We start from the raw sequence: 16845 nt of genomic DNA on the forward strand, positions 1-16845 counted from the left end.
CGTGTTGCTGAGGAGGTCGGCTTCAGCGGCCACTCGCTGTGACTGGGCGGCTCTAGCCGGGCGATATCTGTCTGGGGGTTTCCTTCACTTTTTCGGCTCGCCTGCCCAGTCATTCCCACTGCCGGATCTTCGTAGTCTCGGCGCGTGCAGTTCGGTCCTCCTCGGTGAGACCAGTCAGCGCCAGGCTCTCAGCCAGGGGGCACGATCGGGGAACTGCGCGAAGTCTGGGACATTGTTGTAGCACGTGGAGAAGGGTTTCTTTTCGTGCACCGCACAAGCGGCACGTCGGATCCACGCCGAATAGTTCGTGGCGGCGTTGGTTTGTGAGGAGAGCGCCAGTGCGGGCTTGAAACAGCAGGGCGCTGCCTCTTATCTCCTCGGTAGTCTGGTGATGGGCACGGGTTCCGGCTTGTGGTGGTAATATAGTGCCAGGCTTTGCTTTTTTGCCACTGTCGTGCGCCAAATCGTTTTTTCAGCCTCATTGATTTCCTTGATGACTGCCTTGCGCCAATCTGCCTCCGTCTTAGTGTCGTGTTGTTTTGAATTTTCGCTGTATTTCGTGTCTAGGGACGTGTATTTCCGAATCCAAGCCGTCTTGATGTTTTTGTATCTTAGGTGTAGGTACATTCTGCGACTGCAATTTGTGTTTGCCATGAATTTGAGTCTGCCGGCATATTGCAATTTGGACCGCGCCTCCCTTGCCTCGTACGGGGACCAGCTCATTTCACCGCTTACTGCTGCATTTGCAGTGGCTATGCTGCCCCCTAGCATCCAACGGCCTAGTTCTGTTTGGTGACGCTCCAGGCATTTTATGGTTTCACTGGAGTAGGCCAGCACATCGTCTGCGTATGTTGTCGCTGGTACTGCTACTCCCTTCCACAGTGTGCGTCCGACAGTGTACGGGTTATATGAATGTCTGGCCAAGTGCCAGATGCGGCCTTTGAGGCGATTAGATTTTTTTACTAGTGGAGAAGGGTTTCTTTTCGTGCACCGCACAAGCAGCACGTCGGATCCACGCCGAATAGTTCGTAGCGGCGTTGGTTTGTGAGGAGCAGAGAAGCATGCCGACTGCCCATAGATGGCGCCACTGCGTAGCAATGGGGCTCTTGCATTGCCCAGGGGGCGCTGCGAAAATGGTGCTAAAAAGCGCCCTCTGGCCTGAACTGGGTAGTACCAAAGCTCGGTCGTCTGCTTCGGAAAGTACGTTTACAATGTGGACCCGCCACTTTCGGTTTTGTTGTACCACGGCTTGCAGCGAATATCGGGCGCCGAATATTTTTTCAGGGGTGGCACGCTGCGGAAAGGCAATAAATTATGCAACGCCGAATACGTGTACACCGTTCAAGAAATAAGCGGCGAAGTTTCAGCGCGATGTCAATCGCAAGTGAAGCGAGTCGCGTACGAAGTTGAACTTTAGGTGCGGTTTGCACGCTGCTAGATTCAGGCGCACAAACGCGAGGAAATGCTTGCTATAAATGAAGTCACAGCAGCGATAAACATGTATGTGTACGGAACTGCTCGAGCGCACGACGGTACGCACCGCGACGGTAGCGGTCTGTCAGCATGCCGCGATGCACGAACTGCTCGAGCGCACGATCGTACGCGCCGGGACGGCAGCGGTATTTCGACATGCCGCGAAACGGCGGGCCTCCTGCAATCTTTGTTGACTGCATGCCGCTAGAAAAGTAGTTATGCTTGCAATGTAGTAGCGGCTATCCGTCCCTTTAGCAATTGATAAATAACTGATATGAGCTCGCAGTAACGTACTGTACGTGCGAATCGCGCTGCAGCGGGAGCTCGTGCGCTGCTCACTTGATGTAGCTTTTCACGACAGCGCTCGAACATCGATGTGCCGCAATCAATACTACCTCGCTGCGCTGCCTCAACGTGCTGGCTTGAGGTCAAGGATGAGCACATTTAACTCTCTAACATGTGCTGCTCGTAGTGGGGTAGTGTATTGTCGCCGAATCAGCCTGACCACTTGTGCTCATTTGCACACACCTGTGGTCACTTCACCACTTCGCACCAGTCGAATTGTTAATTGTCGCTGTGGCCGGGTCTCGAATCGTGAATCACCAGCCATTCCTTCTGCTATGTCAGTCTGCCGTCGGGACTGTAGGTGCAAAGACGAAATTTTAGCAATGCAGATAAGCAAGCTTCAAGACAGTCGAAGCAGTCAGCATGGCGCGAAGTTTCGCTTACCCAGCGCGACGAACTGCAGCTATCCAGCGCGCCCGACGCTCCGATTCGTGAGGCCTTGAAGGAAAACGGTAGAATCTGATGTTGGGATTCAAGCCTTCTTGTTCATGGCCGCCCACAACGCAGAAGTAACGACGGTGACGCTTTTTTGAGACTGAGCTAGGTCTCTCCAGATCGGCGTCGCCGATTCCTTCTGCTTCCGGCATTACGCCTCACGGAGAGTCCGTTTTCGTTATACTATAGGCTGCGGCTAGCTCGCAGCGTGGTCGGCGTGGTCTGTGAGAATTGACGAGCCTTTTCGCACTCGCAACAGGGCAGAAAATAGTGCGAATCGACGCAAAACTCGGGCTACAAACGTGCTTCGCCACAGCCAGGGCTCAATACTACCCAAGCCGGTACTACGCAGATAACGTTTCGTGTGCCGCCATCAGGCGCCGCTAATATACCTAAAGCTCCAGCCCAAGACGCCCATATGGTAACTCAAAGGGAAGCTCATTACTTTTCGAAGCGAGATCGGCGTGCCTTAAAACACGCACCTGTATAGCGAGATATAAGAAGGAAGAAGGAGCATGTGCTTGCTGCGGTAAAGTTAGGGAAACTATAGAGCATGTTTTATTAGAATGTGAAGACCTATACCCAGCGGTCGATTTAGGTACTACTGGCCTCCTTGAAATCCTTGGGTTCAGGGAGAGCAGTGGAAACGTAAACATGTCCGCAATAAGGATTTATAAGAGGCGATTGGAGGATTTGTGGAAGAAAAGTAGGGAAATGACAAAAAGCGGGGACGTGCAAAAGCATAGTTCGCAATACGGGATCAGAAAATTTGGTTGTGGGAGTTCATAGTTTTTTTTATTATTATTGTTTAACCTAGGTAGGACATTAGGCCGTAAAATAGCAAGAGCTTTGTGGCGCAAATCACCGCCCAGTTCCAAAGAGGACGCTCACAACATCCATCCATCCATGCACCCATGGTGGCGCCCTTTAAAAAGCGGTGTATACAAGGAAGTTCGGCGCGCGTCTCAGCGGGACTACGATCGACGAAGGAGAGCCGATCCTGCCCATCCCGCCGAGGCCGCCGCCGACAAATGCCGTCGCCGAGCCGAGGATCCAGAGACAACTAACGCTGCCGACTGAATGCTCGGCGCCGCCGGGAATCGGTTCCGCGCCTGCGCGTCACCGAGAAGTTACAACGCCAAGACCGCTAATCCATGGGAAGTGCGAACGGCCGCAACCAGCCCGAATTCAACGGCATAGAGTTCGGGCGCAGCTGCCCCGTCTGTGACCCGCTCTGGTTCAACGTAAATCTCTCCACAGTGAGCTCGGCGCGGAACTTTAAACAGAAGAGCTCTGCCTTGCAAGTGCTTCGCGAAACCTTTCCCGACGCCACCGACCACGACGACGACGACGACGACGACGACGGTCGGACATCGAGGACGAGGAACGGATCGACGATGATGACGACGGGTACTCAAGCACTGTACATAATAAATTGTGAGGCCCGTACTGTGGTTTGTATGCGTGTGCCTTGCTGCGGCTTGTGTGGCTTACTGGCCGGGGCGTGTATGACCTCGCAAAAACTTGGCGAAACTTAGCAAATCTTGGCGACACTTAATATGAGCATAGTTAATCCATGCATAACCTCGTAAGACTTAGCAAAACCTCGCAACGCTTGGTATGAGCCTAGCCAAGCCATGCGTAACAAGGCAAAACTTGGCAAAACCTAGCTACACTTAGTGTGAACCTACCGGAGCCATGTATAACCTCGCAAAACTTAGCAAAACCTAGCAAAAGCAGGAACTAGCTCCGCTGTGGCCCATCCTTGCACTGCTAATGCAAACTGCCGACATTTTTTTTTTTTTGAGCGTCCATCACTTGCGATGCAATGCAAGTGTACAGAAAGGCGCGCTCGTAAGGTTCACTTGTTGCAATATGCCCCCACACACGTTGTGTTGTTTTGCTTGTCGCCGTATGCTTGAATTTGGTGGCGCGGGATGGTTTCATCGTCTCTTAACCTGTTCAGTCAAAAGTAATGAGTTACGACCACCAGATAATTTTTTTTTTTTACTTTAGTTGCTTTCGTGCGGCTGCGCTGGCTGACGGGATTGGCCTCTCACGATAGGACCAGCACTCTACACCCAAAGCTTTCGTCGGCCACCAAATCAAGCATGTTCTGTGCAGAGGTGGGATTTCGACACCCGTACGGCTGACTTTCTGCTACATCGCTTTCCGTGCTGAAAGCTCGAAACGCCCATCAAGTGAAATGGCGGGGTACTTGAATATAAAATTAAATTGTGGTTATACGTGCCAAAACCGCTTTCTGATTATTAGGCACGCCGTAGTGGAGGACTCCGAAAATTAGGCCACCTGGGGTTCTTTAACGTGCCGATAAATCTAAGTGCAAGGGTTTTTTCGCATTTCACCCTCATCCAAATGCGGCCGCCGTGGCCGGGATTCGATCCCGCCACCTCGGGCTCAGCAGCCCAGCACCATAGCCACTGAGCAACCACGGCAGGTACATTTGAATACACATCTTTAATGGCAGGCCACCAAATTAAATTTTACGCCTTTGAGAACAAAATGACGTCACATGTGTTTTTAACGGATATGGCGTCACATAATTTTCTTTTTGGCCGGAAGTGTTCCCTCTTCACACAGATGGCACTAAGCTCCATGAACCGCCATGTTTTGAACGTGTGGGCTCCTATGGAAGCTTCGCTACCAGGTATATTTACCTCGGAATACCTATGTAAACTTAGAGAAGGGAAACTGTACCTTCCGCAGTGCAACGGTAATAACACCGGCGGTCGTTCGACCAAGAAACTGAAAACATAGGATGTTTATCGACTGATGGCCAACAAGAACGCCGCATTTTAAGCGAGCGCTACAACCACCACGCAGATTGTTGCACGCTGGAACGCAGTGAGGCCTGCTCGCTCAATTTTATTTCATTCGAGACACATTTGCTCTTGATGCAAGGACTTCGCTTCAGATACAAATGTGACGCCTCTTTTTGATTTCGCCAGACCAACGTGGCCGATGAATGGACAAAAATAATGACAAATGGTAGCATCACGATCATGCCTTCTTACACCATGGAGGCTATCAACTGGAAAGTAAGGTCGAATGGATCCACATTTGTAGGCGCCTCGTGGACAGTGGATTCGCACGCGCCCGCAGTGCTCTCACAGGTGAGAACTCATTGTTCTCGTTCTGTTGCGCACCACGTGTACATACGTGCAACACAAAGTATCGAAACCGAAAAGTTCTGCGCAGAACTTGCATCTGCGAGTGTGTATGCTGCATGCTGGTATGTACGTTGGCATATTTGACGTAGTTCTGCGGAAACCCGCAAGGTGGAGAGAAGTAATGAATAAAGGGATAATCGGACATCCACCCGTTCGTAACAATTGCTACAAAGGAAACCCATACGGGTTCCTCGAAAGAAACGCCTCAGAGTTGAAGAAAAATTCGTCCTGGTCCGGGACTCTAACCCGGGTCCACCGCCTTTCCGGGGCAGCCGCTCTACCATCGGAGCTAACCAGGCGGCTAGCAGATGGCAGGGCGAATTCGAATTTGTCGACAACACGAAGCAAAGGCAAGTGTTTGACGCAGTAGTTCTGCGGAAACCCGCAGGGTGGAGAGGACGAATTTTTCTTCGACTATGAGGCGTTTCTTTCGAGGAACCCGTATGGGTTTCCTTTGTATCAATTGCTACGAACGGGTGGATGTCCGATTTTCCCTTTATTCATACGTTGGCATATAATGGCTATCACATCTACAAAAAACTAAAAATCCCAGGTGTCCTTAGCTATCGCTAAGAGATGCGAAGGCGAAAGCCTTGTAACGCCTACTGTAATTCACCGTGATCCACCTTAATCCTCCTAATCTCCCCCTAATCCACCTTAATCTTCATTCACTTCAATCCTCCTTCATCTACCTTAATAGATATTAATTTACCTTAATCCACCTTAATCCACCTAATCCTCCTTAAATGGCCTAATGTACCTTAATTCACCTTAATCGATATTAATCCACTTTCATACACCTTAGTACAATCACTAATCAATCATTAATTAACATTGTTAATTATTAATCATCTCTTATACACAGCTGGACATCCTTTGGTTCGCTTCTGGCCTTTTGGTCACGTGATACTTCATCATCGTGACTAGAGGTTGGAGCGTGGGCTTGTACTACCTTTAATCGATACCTCTTATTAAGTTTGATTACGCCTACAGCAACCCTCTCTATAATGCTGTAAAATTAGTCGTTGCCTGCTATGTCCTTATGGATTAGGAATCCTACCCCGTATTGATTCTTAACTGGGAGACCTCTATAGCAGAGAACATGTCCGTTATTCAGCAATGTATACGCATCACCAGTTCTTCTAATCTCACTAAGGCCGATCATATCCCAAACAATGTCTGATAGTTCCTCAAAGAGTCCTGCTAAGCTAGCCTCACTCGACAGAGTTCGGCAATTAAAGGTTGAGAGGGTCAGTTTCCATTGGCGGCTTGTCCGGACCCAGAGATTCTTAGCACCCTCTGCGGCGTTACAGGCCTGACCACCGCATTGGTCAGGTGCTCCGCAGCTGCTGGGGACGGAGTGCCATGGGTTAATTGTAGGAATCATTCGGGAGGTAGTGGCCGAATACTGCACCAGGGAGGCCAATTCCTGTTCTGCCGAGGGAGTGTCTTTGTTGAAGCTTAGTGGGCCTTCCTAATTTTGTTGTACCTGGATTAGTACAGCCCCACTAGCTCTCGGCATCTTTCACTGCTGTCAGGCGTCACTCTAAACCTGCAGATGTTGTGCACTGGAGGAGGTGAACTTAAAGCTCACCATCGTCAAATTTAAAAAAAGAAAGGACTCTAACTTCCGACTATGGAAGCCAAGCATTCGACATAGCTCTGTCAGATAATCCCGTAGGTGGCGAGGCTACCTTATCGTCGACAAGTACAGCCTAGAGGGCCCTACGTACCTAAAAGCGTCTTTGATTTGTCCGCGATAGATGTGTTTTCCTGATCGCGATGGGTAACTCAATAAAGAACGTTTTCTAAACGGTTCTGGCCTTGTAGTTCCGGAATCTGACGTGTGCAGATGGCCGTGAGCTCGGCTAGGCGATTCCTACCGGCCTGCCGACGACCTTTGACAGTTGCGAATGCATGCTCGTGATGTGCAGGAGCACAAACTGAAACCCGCGAAAACGAATATAAGTGCCAATGTAGAAGAAAATAAATGGACGAAAACTACTAACCTTTTCTTTTTTCTTTTACTTGATGAAAATCTGTATTTGAACTCTGCAACTGTTCTCGTTATATTTTTTCTTAATGTTTGCGTGATAGTGCAAACCTTCTCATTACTATTTTCTCTTTCTTTAGCGCTACAATCTTTTTTCTGGGGGCGGGGAGGGGAGGGGGGGGGGGGGGCTTTCACTAGAAAGTAAGCGCGAGGCTTGTCGGTAGAGTCAGTTTAGGTCAATTTAGGTTTTAGGTTCCTAAGTGCCTGAAAACATGCCTAAATTATCCGCGGTACACGGGTTTCGGTGCACGGCATAGTATTTCTCAATGGTTCTAACATCCTGGTCTCGGAGTCTCCCGTACGCAAGCGGCCACGAACGCGGCTAGATATAGCGTACATTTTCGGCAAATTTGAACAGCACTTAAAAGTAGTGTGGGAAAAAAGTAAATAAGAAAATAAAAAAAAATTGAGCGCTTTCCGCGAATTCACTAGTCGCATATGGAGGGAGGTCTCGGCTGCCTGTCTCATGCATCGGAGAAGTCTTTCCGAACGAGACGGAACTGGTACTGACGCGCCGCGCAAGGCTGAGACGTCGGATGTGAGGACGGTGCGTCGACAGAGAGTTTCGCTCAAAGGCAAATCCTCAGCGTCGAGACGGGCCGCCAAACAATAGTTCTGAGCCGCACGTAAATTAGGCGACCTTGGAAGCGGCCCTGCTCTATGGTTGGAAAGCGCTTATACGATGCCTTCTTTAAGCTGCAGCGTAAGCGTCTGCGATCAGTTAGGCATTGTTTGTACACTTCGCGCGAGAAACCTATTGACGTCTCTTTTGCCGCCGTATTTGCAATACATGCAATTTAGCAGTTGCGAGTACATCCCCGTGTTCTACAGCAGCACAAACGGAAACCGCGAAAACGAATATACGTACATATATACGCGGTATATATATATATATATATATATATATATATATATATATATATATATATATATATATATATATATATATATATATATATATATATATACACGGGGAAACTTTACTTCCCGAACGAATCGGAAGACTCCGCCACCGGGTTCTCTGCGGCGCAGAGCTCATACCGCCACTCGCGTTTAAAATAATAATAACGTGCACGATGCGCTCGCTTCGATCGCAAAAAAGATGGGCACCTCAGTAGGCACATATCGGCAGCGCGCTTCGGAAATTTCCGCAACCCATTTCGTAAACATTCCGTGCCTAAAAACTTCTTTAATTTATCCGCGATAGAAGTGTTTTTTTGATCGCGATCGGTAACTCAATATAGAACGATTTCTAAACGGTTCTGGCCTTGTAGTTCCGGAATCTCTTAGATGGTTAGCAAGTTAAGCACTACTTTTCTACTTTGAATGCTAAATTATTTCCATGCTCTTAGATCGCTGGCAAGTTAAGCACAACTTTTCTGCTTTAAATGCTAAATAATTTCCATGCTCTTAGATGGCTAGCAAGTTAAGCGCAACTATTCTGCTTTAAGAGGGGGATTTGCAACTTTTGTCATTACGTTATCTTTTCTTCTTAAAAAGATAACGTAACGACCGCGATTGCAAGTCTTCTTCTTGAAGCGGGAAACTTGCGCTTAATTTTTAACTTTACTAAAGGAAGATAAAAAAGTGATGGAGAACGTTTGCAGTGTCACGCAAATAATAGGAAAATATAACGTAACGACAACAGTTGCAAACTTCAAATACAGGTTTTCATCAAGTAAATGAAGGAGAAAGAAAAGGTTAGTAGTTTTTGTCCATTTATTTTCTTCTACATTTGCACTTATATTCGTTTTCGCGGATTTCCGTTTGTGCTCCTGCAGATCACGAGCATGCATTCGTAACGGTGAAAGGTCGTCGGTACGCCTGTATGGTTCGCCTAGCCGAGCTCACGGCCGCCTGGACACTTCAGTTCATTAGATATATTTTACAAGCTTTATATGACGACATTGTTTTTATTCTAAAAAAAGCACACATTTTGCTTGATTTTTGTCTCGTGGGGTGCTATTGCAACAAGCTCAAATTTGCGTTCCTCTCCTGCTACTTAGACATCTGCAAACGCCATGGTATCACGATAGAGTTACTTGGACACGCAGTCATGCCACCTGCCATTGGCTTCAACTCCGCCCTATACATCAACAAAATATAATAATACACGTGTGCGATAGTAGGATTTCAAGCAGGATAGCTCAGTGCAGTAATCCGATTCTCAACCATTAGGCCATACAGGCGTGCATGTAGTGTTTTGAGACTGACGGCAGGTGCATTGTGTCGCATGGTCACAATTTGCATAGAAAAGAGTGAATGTGCCAGTTTTCATTTTCCTCGATGTGGCAGCTAGAACTTTGAGACGCTGTGGCATGCATCGCATTTTGGCTCATGCCAGCTTCTAAAGAACATGTAACGTATCTTCGTCGGATTACAATTAATTAGCCGCCACGCCATAGCCGCCATGCCATATAAGTAGCCTTTCGTTGGCACTGTCAAATTGCCAACCCATCCTCGTCGCAGTCATCAAATTGTCATCATCATCGTGCCATTTTCGTCAAAAAGCCAATTGTTCGCCATACACGGGCGCACTGCACCACCTGGAAGCACTTCTCGGAACGTCAAACGGTGCTAGATAGTCGGCACCTGCAACATGCCTCGCATAACATTAATTTTCACAGTGCGTGCGACATGTAGATTTTCTCTCTTCCATTTCATACGCGCACTGTAACACCGTGGTGTATGGTTGCAATATAATAATCTTGGCCTTGCCCAACACTATCGGCGTGTGCACCAAACAAGCTCAGTGATAGTGCACGAAATAAAGAAGTAATTTGTTGGAAGCCCGGAGTGCATAATTACTATATTTGAAAATATTAAATCATATGATCAAAATATTTTCCACTGTTTTTCCTACTGCTGTTTCAGGCGACTGTTCTATAGAATTATTATCAGGAACAGTAACTACTCTGTATTGGGTCTCGAAAAGGGCTGCGACTCGGACGGTGCTGCCATGTCGGCCAGTGCTTCCACAATATCATCCTTTGGCGAGTTTTCAACTACGTGCGGCTGTTTTGTACCTTCCAAATCACTTGTCTTTGTCATACTGCGGAGTAACGAACGTTATGGGCCAACTATATATGGTCCCCTAGATTCTCCCATACTTTTGTACAAGCTTTTGCGATAGAAAGTAATTCGCGAAAGGTTGAGACCACGCTTATTTCTGCATGCATCAGTGATAACATACGAAATTAAACCTCATTGTCGGTGCGGCTTGTGTCAAAACAGTGTCCATGTCCTTCACCAGCGTTCAATTCATTCATACGTAAACGCAGACCTGCATGGAGTCCTACGACCAGGCGCCTGCGATGGACCCGCAAGGCATGTACATGTACACCGGCAAGCGGTCCATTTTGTTCTTATTCACGTACGACACGGCAGAAACTATGAAATTAAAGGTACGAGATCTTTAATGCTACAACCGGGGCTTTTAAGGGGAAAAAAGAAGGACGCTGAACCAAATTAGGCTGTTGAGTTAAACTTGGAAAACTAAGAAAACGGTCAAAACTTAGCGGCATCCTAATGATTATACTAATATAACAGTGAGGTTTCGGTGCTGGTGCATAGAAAAATAACAAAAAAGGTAAAAGTGTGAAACGACGACTAATAGTTATGGGATAAGAAATAAAACGAAAAAATATACATAATGAGAAACAATACGGCAATGACGGACAATTGAGAGACGGAGAATGTGTACGAAAGGAGAGAAACTTTAGATGACTGAAGAGGAGCGCAAATAGAAAGAGGGCTCAAGAGAAAGTACGAAGCTCGGAACAGAAAAAAAAGACAATACGCTTTGAAACTCTTTGAAACATATCACGATGGAAAAAATGACAGCTGCAGAGGCGAATGTCTGCTGAGAGAGGCCGGAACCTGCAAGGGTCTATATTTCCTGGTAATGTTCTGTGGAAACCGCAGTGAAACAGGAGCTAATAGTAATAAGGAGAAGGATAATACGTAGGTGTATAACTGTATAGCTAGGCACATTGTACAAAAAATTTCCAGGGTGACAGCATACGCTGAACACAAAGCCTAGAGTGCTGCGATTCACAATCTCACTGACAGCTCAGGTCGCAGTTCACGAGGCGAGAAGTGCCCGAGATCAGAAAAGGAAGTGCGCATGATCTGCATATTACTAGGCAAAATAGCGTTCAAGACAGGATAGCACCCGCCGTGGTTGCTCAGTGCCTGTGGTGATGGGCTGCTGAGCACAAGGTCGCGGGATCGAATCCCGGCTACGGCGGCCGCATTTCGATGGGGGCGAAATGCGAAAACACCCGTGGTACTTAGATTTAGGTGCACGTTAAAGAACCCCAGTTGGTCAAAATTTCCGGAGTCCTCCACTACGACGTGCCTCATAATCCAAAAGTGGTTTTGGCACGTAAAACCCCATAATTTAATTTTAAGAAAGGATAGCGGACACTGTCAAGCATAGTGTTTTCTGTAATAATCACTAAAGGAAGCTGTGGGGCCGACGTCTACGAAAGCTGCAGGTGTCCGTGACGTTTAGCCAGCATGAAATCGACAGGCAGTATACGAAGTTACCTAAGCTTCGTGTTTTTAGCTTTAAACGGCTTTATAACTTTGCAAACTAGTCATTTTCAACATGTTGCGTTGTGTGTGCCGCAATTAGCAGTGATTACTGAAATGCTCAGAAACCCAATTGTCTTGTTGTGTATTAGTGTATGTAATTTGAGTAATAATTAAGAAAGACAAGTCGCAATAAATGAAATCAATGGTTTGACGAGATCTCGTCTGGTTGAGTGGTACGTACGTGCATATCAAAAGAATTGGACAATGGCCAAAAAAGGGGGACAGGGAGCGCGGTTAACCTCCCCTAATATATACAGGGTGTTTCAGCTAGCTTCACCCAGAGTTTTACCGATGTACTCTAAGACGACGCCACCAAATGCATATTGCTCAATGTTGTATGTAGTATTTCCCACTATATTTTGTATTTTGCTTAATTATATATTTAGTCAAGATTAACGCAGTTCTAGCACTTTCTAGCGGCAAAGCTGGCTTCATAAATGAAAGCGTCGAAGTGCCTTCTGGCTGGTGCAAAGTACCTTTTTGTTCTGCCACTGAGAATATCCCAAAACACACCAGTCATTTATTAACGCTTGACATAAAAATTGTAACAGCGCTAAAACATGCAGCCACAAAGTAGCAAGGACGAGACACAAGCGATGTGCGCTTGTGTCTCGTCCTTGTTACTTTGTGGTTGCATGTGTTAGCGCTGTTGCAATTTTTATGTCAAGGATGCACCAACTCGCTCAGAAAGAAGCTTTAATGAAGTACCATTCATTAACGCCTTCGCCAACTACGCACTCCTCAATTCTTGCGCTTCAGAAGAAAGATTAACTGAAGAGAGTTGTATGAAAGTTTTATCCTGGTTACAGCACGGCAACAGCAGCCATGTAATCATCTGAAAGAGTAAAATGTTGATGAGGGATAGTTGGTTCATATTTGGAACTGACGTTGAACAGCGCGAATAAAACAAGGACACTAGGAAACAAATACCACAGACAAGCGCTGACTGCCAACTGGAAGTTTACTTGAAATTCTCCAGCCATATTAAACCTTTTTCAGAATAGGCATGCGTATACCAGTCGCAAAAACATCGGAAAATCAGCAACATCATAATCTTTCATCCAAAAAAAGCTATTTCTTTTCCGGACAAGGCAAGAGAGGGAGCGCTTACACATTTATCACCTTCCTTTCTAATGTAATAAGCCTCTATTATTTTCCTTTCCCTCTTACTTTTTCCCATGAATTTTGTTTTTTCAGATATGGGAGTGCAGGGACACTTGTTAGTGTCCTGCTAAATGGCTCCCATAGCCATTCTTTAGGTTACTGCTGTGATGGCGAGCTCTTTAATTGAAACACTGTCCCGTTTGACCTATATAAGTTTTTCATGTAGCAGGACATTGGTGTGTGTGTGTGTGTGTGTGTGTGTGTGTGTGTGTGTGTGTGTGTGTGCGTGTGTGTGTGCGTGTGCGTGTGCGTGTGCGTGTGCGTGTGCGTGTGCGTGTGTGTGTGTGTGCGTGTGTGTGTGTGTGTGTGTGTGTGTGTGTGTGTGTGTGTGTGTGTGTGTGTGTGTGTGTGTGTGTGTGTGTGCGTGCGTGTGTGTGTGTGTGTGCGCGTGCGTGTGTGTGTGTGTGTGTGTGTGTGTGTGTGTGTGTGTGTGTGTGTGTGTGTGTGTGTGTGTGTGTGTGTGTGTGTGTGTGTGTGTGTGTGTGTGTGTGTGTGTGTGTGTGTGTGTGTGTGTGTGTGTGTGTGTGTGTGTGTGTGTACGCGCTCACACGCAGGCGGGCATGCTCATTTTTCACAAGGAAACTACGCAGTATCAGTAATCCAAATCCAGTGCCAAGAAAATACTTGATTGTATCGTAGACAAAGTTTTCCAGTACTTTTTACGCGGAGCTGGGGTGCCATCGCCATGGCATAAATGTGTTGATGTCAAAGAAATTTCCGAAGCATGATCTGTCTTCGTGTTACCATAGTCTATCCTCGTTGTCTCAACATTTGCTGACGCCTTCTTGTGAAGACAACGGCAGTTCTAACAGTACATCCGACTGCGACTCACCCGCTAATGCCTTCGCCGACAGGCTTACGACAAATTTTCATGTAATTCGGGACTTCTGGTTGTATCATTTTCCTATAGCGAAAACGGATTTGCATCTTTGCAACAGTAAGAGATTGAATGTTATCTTTTAAAACACGAAGGTGGAAGTTTCTTATATTCTCTGAATTACGCCACAACCAGTGCACCAACAACTTGGAGGACTTCGCGGCATTTGGTTCACATGGTTCACGCGGCACCAACTTGGTTCAATAATCTGGCAAGGGAACAAAAAATGATGATCGCCAGTCAGCCTCTAGAGTCTGTGCGAGAGTACGCTTATGTAGGTAGATTATTCACAACTCTGGGACCCTGATCATGAGAAGGACACTTACAGAAGAACAAAAAGTGGGTTGGAATACATGCGGCAGACATTACCAAATCCTGACTGGGAGCTTACCGCTGTCGTTGAAAAGATGTGTTCAATCATTGCATTCTATCGGTGTCAGCACACGGGGGCAAAAACTTTGAGGTTCACAAAGAAGTTCGAGAACAAGGTAAGGACCGCGCAAAGAGTGATATCGCAAAGAGTGAGAGTGAACGTCAATCAAGACGCTGATGACATCACATAATGTGATGATTTTTGGTACCACTCGTTGCTTACAGCGCCAGCTTTTCTGCCTCATGAGACCCATGACGCTTTCGCTTTATAGAAAAACACACAGGACCTGGAAGAACAGCACATACCACACGCGCGCGTGGTGTGTGCAGTGTGTGGTGTGTGTGATACATTACCATCTACCAACTACTTGCTCCTGCAGAGAATCTTTGTCTTGAAACCACCCCTGTCGTTGTATGTGTCTTTTGCGGCATTTACCTCACTCGTTATGCATTCGTTGTCATACCGTCGTCGTGAGGCCGTCGCAGTCATTCCATAGTGGTCACTCCAGCCTCATCAATCGTTTCTCATCATGCCGTCCTGGTCGCGGCGTCGGCGTCCTGCCTTCGTCACACAATCGTCGGCACACCAATGTCGGTACACTATCGTCGTCACATTCCAGTCATCCTATTCGTGCCACGATCGTCATTACGTCGTCGTCATTCACTGTTCGCCATGCATACGTTGTAATACAGTTGTCGGGATGCCGTCATGCTCGTTCCATCATCGTCCTTCTAACTTCATCACTTAACTCCTGTTATCATCACACAGGCGTCGTTAAAGCATTGTTGTCATGCCGTTGTCATCACTCTGCCGTCTTACCAATGTCATCACTTCCCAAACGTCATTCTATTGTCATGCTATCATCGTCATACCACTTTCGTCGTTCTATCGACGTCTTTACCTTCGTCATCCTATTGTAATCATGCTGCCGTCATGCAGTCGTGATTATGCCGCCGTTGTTATGACAACAATGTCACTGCGTCGTCGTCGTCGTCGTTCAATCATCGTCAAATCAGTTTCGTCATGTGGTTGTCGTTATACCGTCATAGCCACGCCTTACTCCTCATACAGTGCCCGTGATACAGCCGTCGTCATACCATTGTATTCATTTCATTGTCCTCATGCCGTCATTACGCTGTCATTTCAGAATCGTCATCTTACTGTTGTCATGCCGTCACAGCGCCATTGTCGTTCCTTCGATGTCTTTCTTTCGTTATCTTGTCGTCACTGCATCGTTGTCATGCCGTACTGCTCATGGCCGACCGCGGCCAGTGGGTGTCATAAGAAAAGTGGGCCGACAGCGGAGATTACGGATGTATCCGAATCATGGAAGTTTTAGAGTAAGAGCCAGAGATTCTAAATAAACGTGTATTCGGGAACATATGTTGGTTACATTCCTTGAACACTAATCGCATTACCGTCGACAGTCATCGTGAGATGGATTCTCCCGGAATTTTTCAACCTGGAATAAGAGAACGTGCTGTAGAATCGCGGAGAGGGTGACTGACTTTCTCCTTGTAAACTTTCATTTTTCAGATGGAAAAGTTCTTCAATTCCGTGAGTGGTAGTTCCAGGAAGCTACCACCGAAACACGGTTGGGCGGTGTACAACGTCGAGTACGACGAAGACGGTGTAAATTTGTGCGGGAAAGGCAGTTACTATCGCCTGCAACAAATCCGCAGGTACCTGCTTAGGTGACGGCCGACACCTCTGGGTACCAAGGTCATCACGGCCTGAGCCTGTATTTGGAAGCTGGCTCAGGGAAAAAAAATAAAGTGTTCTTCGTTTGTGCTTGCTGTGATCACTGCGAGATGCGTCCTTTTGTGGCCCGGTGGTTAAGGTTAAAAAAATGATATTCGGTTGTTTTACGTCAAGACCAGGATGATTATGAGGCACGCCGTAGTGAACTCTGGGCAGATGTTAACCACTTCAGGTTCTTTAACGTGCGCGTAAACCTAACCACACGAGCAGTGGCATAGCAACGGGGGGAGTGCAAGGGGTTAGGGGGGGAGGGGGGTCATATACGTCAGAAGACACCCCTCTTTCTGTCGGCTTTACTGGGCGCAAATGGCAAAGAATGCTCCGATATCCAGTAGCCCAAGCTCATGTACCCTATGCGTTGCGCCGCAGAATTGTCGGCTGCAGCTCTATCAACAGCCCACCAAATAATTGCACGAATGTGCGAGCTAAAAAACTTAATTTGCAAAAGGGTCGCTAAACATCTCGCCTTAGCGAGTTGTTTAGCGCTCGTGCCATGCGTTCATGCTGGGAGCAGGCGTCGCTAAACATAGTCGGGAGTTGTGAGGCATTGAGGCTCTTGGGTCCATCTTCCGTT

General features: G+C 47.1%; 1 protein-coding gene across 1 annotated transcript in view; it reads left to right on the forward strand.

Annotated features, from left to right (window-relative positions):
• LOC129383766 (uncharacterized) overlaps positions 1-16301 on the forward strand; it is a 644189-nt gene extending 627888 nt beyond the window's left edge. Inside the window, exon 10 of the mRNA XM_055068540.2 lies at positions 16047-16301. Coding sequence (XP_054924515.1) covers positions 16047-16071 — 25 coding nt within the window. The 3' untranslated portion in view covers positions 16072-16301. The remainder of the gene's footprint in view (positions 1-16046) is intronic.
• Positions 16302-16845: the final 544 nt, after the last annotated feature.

Source organism: Dermacentor andersoni, chromosome 9, assembly GCF_023375885.2.
Source record: "Dermacentor andersoni chromosome 9, qqDerAnde1_hic_scaffold, whole genome shotgun sequence".
NCBI classification, from domain to species: Eukaryota; Metazoa; Arthropoda; class Arachnida; order Ixodida; family Ixodidae; genus Dermacentor; species Dermacentor andersoni.